At 35.2% G+C, this 12,904-nt stretch overlaps 1 protein-coding gene across 3 annotated transcripts in view; it reads left to right on the top strand.

Annotated features, from left to right (window-relative positions):
- The window catches only part of LOC105218409 (uncharacterized), a 94,511-nt gene that overhangs the window by 67,973 nt on the left and 13,634 nt on the right, over positions 1-12,904 (top strand). For 2 of the 3 annotated variants that reach the window (XM_011193971.3, XM_054229200.1), the window contains 3 exons: positions 4,557-5,848; positions 7,441-7,799; positions 7,888-8,033. In XM_011193971.3, the coding sequence (XP_011192273.1) occupies positions 4,557-5,848; positions 7,441-7,799; positions 7,888-8,033 (1,797 nt within the window). Of the gene's footprint in view, positions 1-4,556; positions 5,849-7,440; positions 7,800-7,887; positions 8,038-12,904 lie in introns of those variants that run through there. The other variant, XM_054229201.1, reaches the window with a different exon arrangement.

The raw sequence follows: 12,904 nt of genomic DNA on the forward strand, positions 1-12,904 counted from the left end.
CAGAGTCAATGCAATTAGAAACTTTTTTCCAGTACCCCAAAGAGCAACAAGAAACTAAATCCTTCAAGATCCACTACTCCGTTGTATTTAACTATCGTATGCAATCCTATGTTCATTCAATTATGGAACAGTTCTGCGACTGTTCTTGGTTTCATATAATTTCATTTTCGTTTATACATATGTACATACTTTATTACTATATCAATCCTACAAATTACTGTGCAATAGTTTCAAGCGCTTTGATTAATACTTTACAAATTATATTTCTCAAAAAAAAACCAATTTTTATTGGCTTGGAATTTTTAAACATATATTTTTGAATCATAGAAGCCAAACAAAAGAGCTGATTTTGACATTACGAATTAAAACACTTTTTACAAATTGTTTTGGGCAAAGTCTATTCAACAAACTGAACTAACAGCCGGTTTCACGAAATTTTTTCATTGAAAATTAAGTTCTTTTTAATTTTGATTTTAAATTTTATTTAATTTTGCCCATATGATTTAAGGGCATGCACCTGGAATGCCCGGACCCTTAATTGGGAGGTGCCTCTGCCCATCTGGTTGATGTCCTCATACAACTAAAGGCTGACATCACCGCCGTCCAAGAAGTGTGATGGACGGGACAAGGACGGAAGAAGGTGGGTCCTTGTGACATCTACTACAGCGGCCAAATAAAGGAGCGCAAATTTGGTGATGGATTTGTGGTGGGAGAGAGACTACGTCGCCGAGTCCTGGCATTCACCCCGGTGGATGAACGTCTTGCCACAATCCGCATCAAAGCGAGGTTCTTCAACATATCGCTGATTTGCGCCCACGCCCCATGTCAAAATCGTGCTTGGCGATTTTAACGCCAGGGTGGGTAAAGAAGGTGTCTTTGGCACAACAGTCGGAAAATTCAGCCTCCATGACGAAACATCGCCAAACGGCCTGAGGCTGATCGACTTCGCTGGGGCCCGAAATATGGTTGTCTGTTGTACCAGATTCCAGCATAAACAAATTCATCAAGCAACGTGGCTGTCCCCTGATCGAAACACGCGCAATCAAATCGATCACGTTGTGATAGACGGAAGACATGTCACCAGTGTTTTAGACGTGCGTACGCTCCGAGGACCAAACATTGACTCGGACCATTATCTAGTAGCAGCAAAGAACGCCCATCAACAAACACAAGGAAGGCGACGTCGAAAAGCTGCAATCACCATCGACAGCCGAACGATTTTCTACTCGACTTGCACTCCTGCTCTCTGAGAGCACTCATCAGCATCTCGATATAAGGGAGCTGTGGAACGGCATCTCAAACTCATTGCATACCGTTGCAGCCGAAACAATTGGTCGCCGGCAACGCCAAAAAACCAATTGGTACGATGAGAATTGTCGTTCCGCAGTGGAGAGAAAACAGACTGCCTACCTCGCAACGTTGCGATCGACCACAACACGTTCGGGGTGGGATAGATATCGAGAACTGAAGAGGGAAGCGAGACGCATCTGCAGACAAAAAAAGAAAGAGGCCGAAATGCGTGAGTACGGAGAGCTTGAGAAGCTGGCAGACAGAGGGAATGCTCGAAAATTTTATGAAAAAATGAAGCGACTTAACGAAGGTTTCAAGACCGGAGCATCCTCATGTAGAGACCAAGGTGGTAATCTGGTAACCGATGTCCAGGGCATACTGGGATTATGGAGAGAACACTTCTCCGACCTGCTGAATGGCAGTGAGAGTACAACACCAGGATATGGCGAACCCGATCCCCCAATCGATGACGATGGAACAGATGTTCCATTACCCGACCATGAAGAAATTCGAATAGCAATTACCCGCTTGAAGAACAACAAAGCAGCGGGGGCCGATAGATTACCGGCAGAACTATTCAAATACGGCGGCGAAGAACTGATAAGGTGCATGCATCAGCTTCTTTGCAGAATATGCTCGGAAGAAAGCATGCCTGACGATTGGAATCTCAGTGTGCTCTGCCCAATCCATAAGAAGGGAGACCCCACAATCTGCGCCAACTACCGTGGTATAAGTCTCCTCAATATCGCATATAAGGTTTTGTCGAGCATATTGTGTGAAAGAGTAAAGCCCACCGTCAACGAACTGATTGGACCTTATCTGACCTGGAGAATCGACAATGGACCAGATATTCACCATGCGCCTTGGAAAAGACCCGAGAGAGAAGAATCGATAATCACCATTTTTTTATCGATTTTAAAGCTGCCTTCGATTGCACGAAAAGGAACTGCCTTGATGCCGCGATGTCTGAATTTGGTATCCCTGCAAAACTAATACGGCTATGTAAGCTGACGTTGAGCAACACCAAAAGCTCCGTCAGGATCGGGAAGGACCTCTCCGAGCCGTTCGATACCAAACGAGGCTTCAGACAGGGTGACTCACTATCGTGCGACTTCTTCAATCTATTGCTGGAAAAAATAATACGAGCTGCAATACGATAGAGAAGGTACAATCTTCTACAAGAGTGTACAGCTCCTGGCGTATGCCGATGATATTGATATCATTTTGAAGTTGTAGATAACTTCGTTTATCTGGGAACCAGCATTAACAACACCAACAATGTCAGCCTTGAAATCCAACGCAGAATCACTCTTGCCAACAGGTGCTACTTTGGACTGAGTAGGCAATTGAAAAGTAAAGTACTCTCTCGACGAACCAAAATCAAACTCTATAAGTCGCTCATTATTCCCGTCCTGATGTATGGCGCTGAAGCATGGACGATGACAACATCCGATGAGACGACTCTTGGGGTTTTCGAGAGAAAGGTTTTGCGCAAGATTTACGGTCCTCTAAACACTGGCAACGGCGAATACCGCAGACGATGGAACGATGAGCTGTACGATTTATACGACAACATTGACATAGTTCAGCGAATAAAAAGACAGCGGCTACCCTGGCTAGGCCATGTTGTACGGATGGAAGAAAACACTCCAGCTCTGAAAGTATTCGATGTAGTACCCGCTGAAGGAAGCCGCGAAAGAGGACGACCTCCACTCCGGTGGAAAGACCAAGTGCAAAGTGACCTGGCTTCACTTGGTGTTTCCAGTTGGCGCCAAAAAGCAAAAAGGAGGAATGGGTGGCGCGCTCTGGTGGATTCGGCTATAATCGCTTAAAGCGGTTCCTACGCCAAATATATATATATATATATATAATTTTTTTTTTAATTTTTTTTATTTTGTACTTAAGTTTTTTGGTTTTCACCATTATTGAAAATTGACATACAAAAATTTGTATTTATTTGACAAAATGGAAAAAAATATTGGAAATCAGCTGATAGAAAAACGTAACCATAGTTACATATGACAATATTAAAATAATATTTACTGCCTTCCCTAAATAAAAGCGTTGGCGGAACCTTTTTTTTCGCTCAGCGTTAACGTCGATGCGCCATCCCTAAATAAAAGCGGCAACTTTACGTCAAATATCAAATTGTTTACTTGAATTGTTGTTGTGAAATTTTATTGAACAGAGAAACTTCGTTTTTCGCAGCCAACTTTACTTTGGAACGCTCTGTCAAAATTGAAAATTTCAACCGCTCAGCGTCGCCGTCGCGTTATTTCGGTATGCGCCATACAAATTGTATTGGCATGAGAATTTTTTGACAGTTATTTGCCGCTGACGCTTTTATTTAGGGAAGGCAGTTAGATGGCAAAGCGAGATCATTCAATAGTTAGTCAAACGGTGAAATTGAAACAGATAATTTTTTACTTAAATTTTTTTCGTGCAACCAGCTGTAAGTATATGATATTTAATTTATCTTTACCCTTATTTGACATGTATGTTTTTATTGATTAGCCCTTACTATAATTCAAAAATTCAAATTTTAGAATTCAAAAGTAAAAAAAATTTAAATGAAAAAAGAAATATTTTTTTCAATAAATAAAAGAAAATGTCGAATACTTTCTGCTTGTGCGAAACAACTCATAGAAGCAAATTGCCAATATTTTGTGCTCCAACTAACAAATCGCAAAAAAAAATTTATCGCAACATGTTTTATATGTATGGATGTGGCTTCATATTAGGTTAGGTTAGGTTAAACTGGTAGGCCAATACGCCACACATAGACCTATTTAGGTCCTTTGCGATACTAGATGGAGTGCCGTCACGTTGTCCACGAGGAGAGTTGACGCGAATTTTAAAAGCATTTGTGGCTTCACTTTCGATACCTCTTCCATTGTCTTCATATTGTTAAAGATAAAAAAGACGGGTTAATGTAAACAAATACATGAATTGTTTACAATTTTATTTTGAAATAAGAGTGAGTTAAATACTTAGATCACTTCGTTGAATACACTTTGGGTTTTGGCTATCGATACAATCTTATACAATTACAATTATTATTATACAAAAATATTTTAACAAAACAACAATGACAACCCTCAAAATATTATACTAAAAATAAGTTTTCTATCATCCTTGTACTTCAGCTGTTCTCGAGTTATGCGCTTAGCAACACGTTTAGCGATTCATTTTTATATACATACATTCATATGTTACATATTTAAATAATAATTTGTTTATAATCATTGCATTTTGTTATATTACAGAAAAGAAGCTCTTGGCTCGATGGGGAACGATGCCCCATTAGCATGTTTGTCTTCTTTCCAACCGTTGCCATACGAATATTTTAAACAACTATTTGCACAAGTAACTAATCCACCCATTGATCCGTTTCGTGAAAAGGTAGTAATGTCCATGCAATGTCCTATAGGACCCGAGGCAAACTTACTTCAACCATCCTGCAAACAAGTACATCGAATTTGGTTATCAAATCCAATTCTAAGTATTCCTGACGTGAATTTGTTGAAAAGAAACTCTCATAGAGGATGGAGAACAAAAGTGTTGGACATTACGTTTAGATTTGAAGATGGAATTAAGGGTTATATTGATTGCATTGACGATATTTGTCGACAGGGTTTTAACGCCGCATCTTCAGGTTATCAGTTACTCATTATTTCTGATCGGAATGCTGGGCATGGGAAAGTACCTATATCAGCTTTACTTGCTCTGGGTGCATTGCATCACCATCTAATAGAAACCTTACAACGTATGAAAGTTGGAATTATAGTAGAGACAGCTGAGGCACGTGAAGTACACCATATTTGTGTATTGCTTGGATATGGTGCAGATGCCATTTGTCCTTATTTGGCTTTTGAGTTAGCACAGGCACTTCGTGATGATTGCGTCATTAGTGCAGCTGCAAGTGACAAACAAATTTATAGTGCCTATGCGAAGGCTATAGAGACTGGTGTGGCAAAAGTAATGGCTAAAATGGGGATTAGTACATTACAATCTTACAAGAGTGCACAAATATTTGAGGCTGTAGGAATAGGTGAACAGCTTATTAATAAATGTTTTCGAGGAACAGCGAGTAGGATCGGAGGTATTAGTTTGGAAATAGTAGCGAAAGAAGCTATGGAACGATATAATATGGCATTTGGTAGTACATTATGTGACACTCGTATACTTCGAAATCCTGGTAATTATCATTGGCGCAATGGAGGTGAGGCTCATATAAATGAACCCGCTGCTATTGCAAGTCTACAGGAAGCTACGTTAAATAAAAATTGGGATTCCTTTGAAGCATTTAAATTAACAACTTTAGAAAGTGTAAAGAAATGCACACTTAGAGGCCAACTAGAGTTTGTTACCAATAAAAAAAAAATAGATATATCGGAAGTGGAGGAAGCATCAGAAATTGTGAAAAGGTTCGTTACCGGCGCTATGAGTTTTGGCAGCATTTCTCTTGAAGCACATCAAACATTGGCTATTTCAATGAATCGTATTGGAGGGAAAAGTAATACCGGCGAAGGTGGTGAAAATGCAGATCGGTACTTAGGTGAGTAATCTTAAACAAAATATAAACATTTTTATAATTGCGAATTAACATATTTTTACGTAAAATCCTAATGTATATGAATGCTACGTGCTGAACATTTTTTATATTTTCGCAACATGTTGCGCAGAGTTGTTCACATAAAACTAAACGAATTAGATATAGAGTCAAATTAATCAGGATGACTAATAGAGTTTAAATCTGGATATCCTCTGTCCGTCCGTCTGTGCAAGCGATAACTTGTGTAAAAATGGAAATATCTTGGTACACATGATACTTTTCACCATGAGAGGGTTGGTATTGCAGATGGGCCATAAATAAAGTTATGAAAGCAAAATTTATTACTGAGGCTGACATTAGGGAGCGGCAAGCTTTCTATAGTGATTTCCCTTTAACATCCCATCATACATTTGTATAAAATTGGATTGTAACCACTCATACCGAATATGAGGACCTCAGGGCTTTTGGAAAATTTGTTACCGAAAATATTGGTAAATTTGTCAGATATTCTAAAGAAATTCGGAAAAGATTTTTTTCCTAATAATGGTGTGCCTTTGTGCCAAAAATAAGTAAAATCATGTGAATACTTTCTCTAACGCCCACATATCTGATATACGGGTTATCTAACTTTCGGTGGACGTTAGAACGTATATATCGGTAAATATGTTAGATTTATTAGCAGAATTAAGTGATCATACAATAGTATAAGCTTTTTGTTTCATGATGATATTGCATCTCCTTTTTTTACTCTTGACTTAATAGTGATGGCTTCGAACTTACTATTTTGATTTAATATTTTTGATACGGTTTTGCTTAAAGTCATCTTTACAATTGTAATAATTTTTTTTTTAATCTTATCGAATGTTGATTTAAAATTATTAAAAAGCATATGTAAATCAATACTGTGCTGTTAACAACTGCTCAATGGACTGTTTAAGGAAAAATTTGTATACTAGTTACCTTCTGGGTCTATATACGCATTGAGATTATTTTGTATTTCAATCTCCTGGCAGCCTTTCATTGTTCCAGATGAATGTTAATAGGTGATGAATTCTTCTATGAACAATTTGCTTGCGTTTTTATAAGATAAACGGTTATGATATCCTCCCAGACGGCTTAGAGTTTTTCGTGTGTTTGATTGTATTTCGTGTTGCCGGCCCACAATATGATGTTAAGTGAACTATAATGTGTTATAACTATATAACTATAAAAGTAATGTTTGGTACAGGGTATTACTACAGGGAGGTGCATCTATGCATAACATTTTTTGGGAAGTGGGCGTGGCCCTTTCCCCTAATAGGCTTTTCTTACAAATCACGAACTTCTGGTGGGCTTTACATCTTTTATCAGTTAATATGTAAAGATTTACGTTAATTTAGTGGAACGAATATATGTGTCAAATTGAGTGCTATCTTAATAAAATTAAATAAATAAATTGAAGTTACATCCGAACTTAGTTCTTCCTTATTTGTTGCCACTATTTTTGCAACGGTGGAGAAGGCTAATTATTTTTTGTTTTATTTATTTGTAGAAATATTTAAATAAATTCATAGTGTTTAATAATTAGTGGTTATAATGATTATATTTTTTCACAGAAAAAGATTCGCATAATAGTAGGAGATCAGCAATAAAGCAAATTGCATCAGGCCGTTTTGGAGTAACAGCTGCATATCTTGCAAATGCGGATGATCTCCAAATTAAAATGGCTCAGGGAGCAAAACCAGGGGAGGGTGGTGAACTCCCTGGGTATAAAGTTACGAAGGAAATAGCAGAAACTCGGCACTCTGTCCCTGGTGTTGGTCTTATTTCACCACCACCACATCACGACATTTATTCAATTGAAGATTTAGCCGAGCTTATATATGACTTAAAATGCGCAAACCCCAATGCAAGAATAAGTGTTAAGTTGGTTTCCGAAGTCGGAGTTGGAGTAGTAGCATCTGGAGTTGCGAAGGTTATTGTCATTATAGCAAATAATAAAATAAATAATAATAATATGAATTAATTGAAGTAATACTTATATCTTCTTTATATATTTGAAGGGTAAAGCAGAACATATTGTTATATCAGGACATGACGGCGGAACTGGAGCAAGCTCTTGGACTGGTATTAAGCATGCTGGCCTTCCATGGGAATTAGGAGTGGCCGAAACGCATCAAGTTCTCGTTTTAAACAATTTGCGATCAAGGTAATTGTAAATATAATTTTTATACTCTCGCAACAAAGTTGCTAAAGAGAGTATTATAGTTTTGTTCATATAGCGGTTGTTTGTGTCACCCAGAAATAAAAGAGTTAGATATGGGGTAAACATATATAAATGATCAGGATGACGGAGTGCAGTTAAAATCCGAATGTCTGTCCGTCCGTCCGTCTGTCCGTGTAAGCGATAACTTGAGTAAATATTGAGATATCTTAATGAAACTTGAAACACATATTCCTTGGCACCCTGAGGAGGTTGGTATTGAAATGGGCGAAAATCGAAAACTTATAACGTGCCATAACTAAGTCATAAATAAAGTGATAAAAGTGAAATTTGGTTCAAAGGTTCGCACTAGGAGGGGGCATATTTGGATGTAATTTTTTTGAGGAAGTGGGCGTGGCCACGTCCCCTACTAAGGTTTTTGTACATATTTCGTAATCTGCTAAAGCTATATCAACCAAAATTTCTGTAGACGTTGCTTTCAGGCTCGTCCGTATACAGTCCAAAAATGGAGGAATTATAAATAATAATATTTGCACAAATACTGTGGCATCTCCCTTATAAAAATCGCCGAAATCGGATCATAAGTTTTTTAGGCCCCTTATATCGAACATGAGGACCCCTGTGCTTCTAATAAATATTTAACCGAAAATATAAGTAAGTCTCTCATATATTTTGAAGAAAGTCAAAGGGCATATTTTTCTTCCCATAATATGTCTCCGTACTAAAAATTTGTGAAATCGAGTCATAACTTCTCCTAGCAGAATATACCTAATATTAGGATTTCCAACTTTCAATGAACTTTATACCATATATATGACGAATATGTGTGTAAAATTCTGGGTTATATTAATAAAATTAAATAGTTAATTGCGAGGGTATAAAATGTTCGGTTACACCCGAACTTAGTCCTTCCTTACTTGTTTTTGTTTGCATTTAATAATGTGTATAAACTTATTTGGAATTAATTAAGGCAAATAAAACTGCAGATCAACCAAACTAGAATTTTGTAACATGAATTTCAACTTATTTCAGTTGCAAAGCCAAAAAAAAAAAAAAAATTGGCAGATAATTACTCAGCTGATGTATTTAAAACGATAACTTGAAACAATATATGGGCATTTCCGCCAGAAGGTCTACCACAGACAAAATATTAAACATTATTAGAATTACAAAGTTTTTGCATATTTTCATAGGAAAATTTCTAAATTTATTGATATTAAATTAATTTTAAATTAATTCATAACCAATTACGAGATATACCAAAGCCAAGTCGAATAGGAGCTACTTTTCTCATTTCGATTTTTCTACTGCATTTGTTTTTTCGTCAAAATTGTTAAAGAAACATATCATGTATAATTTATAAGGGTACTTTATAAGGGTACAAAGTTCCAAATAAAATGCATAAGAAAGCATGCGATTGCAAATAACTGTAAGTTTTTGCTCTCTTATTATCCTATATTTTAATGTCTCGTGCGACATCAAAAAACAACACTTATTCCCACTGCATCGCAAATAAAAGCAGCAAGCTCGCCAAATTTTGGGTATAAACAGTAAACTTGTATACAATTAAAATAAAAAACCTTGTTCAAAAATCGAAAGATTTGTGGTTTTGGTAACTACCTAAAATTGGTCCCGTGCGACATCGTAGGTGTGGAATTAGAAAATTTAAAATTATTTTTTGTCTTATAAGATTGACTAAAGTATGTAAATAGATACATTTACATCAATTAATTATTTACGAATGAGCAAAAACCGCATTTTAAATTCCACTGAAATAGCTATTCAAATAGATTTTGGCGAACATTATAATAAGAGTGCTCATTTTAACAAGGTTGTAAGGAAAAATCGTTTGCTTTTAAAAGTGACAAGTTAACGCATGAAATATTAGTTTCTTGATAAATCTCTTAACTAAAATTAAGAAATCCTTTAGTTGCTTTTCTAAAATATTTATTTTTTTTAAGGTAACTGCTCTCAGTTTAAAAACAAATTTATATTATCAAGCCTGGTTGATTTTATAAAATAATTAAAATACTCTTCATTAGAATAGAATTTTTTGCAAGGAGCCGTCGATGGAGTGGGAGCAGTTATCAAAAGGAAAGTCTGGCAGATAACAAAATCCAAAAAATTGTATACCCGAAGACAGCATTTTCTGAAAAAAAAAAAATGTATTCATAATACTATTTTCATTTCATACTATAGAATTTTTGTTGTGTTTCTCGTTGGATATTAGTTAAAATAAATAAATAAATACATTTACTACTTTTTTAAGCCATTTTATTGGACTTGTTGTTAAATAATTCCGTATTATAAAACAAAATCAACATAAATATTATGATGGAAAAAAATGTCCCGTGCGAATGTGGTTAATAATTAATTAAAAAAAAAACTATAAATTATTTTTGGATAAAATTCATACCATCTTTAAAGGCCATCAATGCGCAACATTTTACAATCAAAAACATTGGAATATTGCCTCACAATTCGCTGAAATCGCCGTTTGAATCGTTGTTCCCAAAAACGACTTCCATTTTTTGTCCCGTGCGAATGCCTTGGTTTTTTTGCAATTATCTTGATGAAAACCGTTCCAAAATCAACCTTAACACTAAATGTAGAGCTAATGAAGGGCTATTAAAAAATCCTACTGTCAAAATTAAAAAACATTTTTGTTCATACTTTTTTTTAGTTGAAAGGTGTACGATTGTCCCGTTCGACATGGCGGAAATGCCCATATGGTATTTTGGAAATGTGGATAGATATTAAAAATGGCATAAGTTTTTATATACAGACGTGTTCGAAATAATAAGAACAACCAACAAAAAAAAATCTTTTTTTATTAAAGATTTTTATTAAAACTTTTTTTTTTAATATTTGTATAAGGCTTGAGTTTTTAAATATATATACTTTGTTAATATATGTACATTTAATTTTTTTACAGCGTTTTTTGTTGCTTTGAGTCAGAATTAGGCTGTTCGAAAAAATAAGAACAAAATCAAGTAGACGGTATATCTCCTGTTATCGACATGGAATTCTTGGAATTTGGTAACACTAATTTTAATAAAAATCTAATAATCTCAACTGAATGAAATTTGATCGAGATTACGGTTAAAATTTTTGTTAATCCTTTAAAAAAGATTTCGACATTTTTCTAAGGAGCTGAGGGATGTTATTAAAAATTGATTGTGGTAAAGAAAAATATTGCCTATTTAAGGTAATTTATGGTATTTTCGAACTGAATAATATTAAACTGCAAAGATTAGCAGATTGAAAGCTTAATAAAGGGGAACGCACAAAAAAATCGTTAAAAGTCTCCGTTTTAGTGGCGCCCGAGGGGGGTAAACAATTTAATTAAAATTCTAATATTGACTCCATCAACGAGAAAAGGGTTGTAGTCTGCTAACCCAAAAGCACGAAGTTCAAAAAAAGGACTTTTACTGAACATGCACATACATAATATTATATGGACCGATGAGACAAATATTGTTTATTTCGACTCTAGTGAGGAAAAAACAATACTACAACAATATTAGATATATAATCAGCAATTAAACTGTGAATATACAAATAATACTATGAATCATGGAGACCTTAAGCTGATGTTATTGGCATGCCCTAATGGAGTGTTGCTAAGCCTCTGGTAAGTACCATAGGTATTATGGCCGCCATTTATTGTGTTAATAAAAATCTGGGGTCTATTATCTTACCTTTCGCCGAAGATCATATGCCATTGTGATGAGCCATCATCAAGATAATGGTCGAAAACATGCCTCGAATAGATCTAAGAAGTGTTTTCGTAGCAAAAATATTGATGTAATGACTTAGTCGTTGTAATACCAGGAGTTTAAAATAATTGGATAGATTTGAAAAAAGGTGTCAAAAACTCGAAACCAAAAAATTTCCAAGAATTATTAATATTATCAAAAATACAATGAAAAATATACCCTTCTCAACATGCCGTGCTTTTGTGGATTCTATTCACTCCAGATGCGCCGAAGTAATTATAAATCTTTTAAGAACAACTTAATAAAAATGTTCACTGACATTTAAACACAGTAAAAATATCGTAATGCAACCTTTTATGTGTTGTTCATACTTTTTCGAACAGCCTATATCGGGCTCAAAACAACAAAATACGCTGTAAAATAAATGTGCATATATTAACAAATTTTTATATTTTTTTTTAAAACTTCATCCTTATACAAATGTTTATTGAAAAAAAGTTTTAATAAAAATCTTTTATTAAAAATGATTCGTCGATTTATATGCTCACTTTGGTTGTTCTTATTATTTCGAACATATATATATATATGTATATACATACATATATTATGACGATGATTTTTTAATAATATTTTCTTTCTGCAAATTCATAAGTTGTTTTCGTTTAAAGAAGTTTTTTAAATAATTTTGTTCTTTACTAAATGTGATTAAGGAACATTTCCATAATTCTAGTTAATTTTTTTAAATATTATATTCACGGAAGTAGTAAGATCTATCGATTCATCATGTTGGCATTACACCCACAAACCCTCAGTTGGATCTTTGTACTTTCGAATTTTCGTCTTGTCTAATCTGTTCAATCAGTTTTAAAACTGTTTTTTTTTAATTAACTGCACCAAAGTTTATATGCAAATGTTGACCACAGCTTTGCCTCAAATGCTCCATCCCTTTAGACCAATTTTGGCATATTATTTCCAACATTTCGGTCGGTATCTCACAGATAAATGCTTCAATGTTGTTTCCAGTGCGTCAATCGAGCAGGCTTGCCGTTTTGGACAGGAGCTTTAAGTGTACCCACAAAAAAGTGTTAAATCGCACGATGTAGTGAGCTAGGCCAGAAAGACCCCAATCGTCAAGCT

The sequence above is a fragment of the Zeugodacus cucurbitae genome, chromosome 4 (assembly GCF_028554725.1).
Source record: "Zeugodacus cucurbitae isolate PBARC_wt_2022May chromosome 4, idZeuCucr1.2, whole genome shotgun sequence".
Taxonomy (NCBI): domain Eukaryota; kingdom Metazoa; phylum Arthropoda; class Insecta; order Diptera; family Tephritidae; genus Zeugodacus; species Zeugodacus cucurbitae.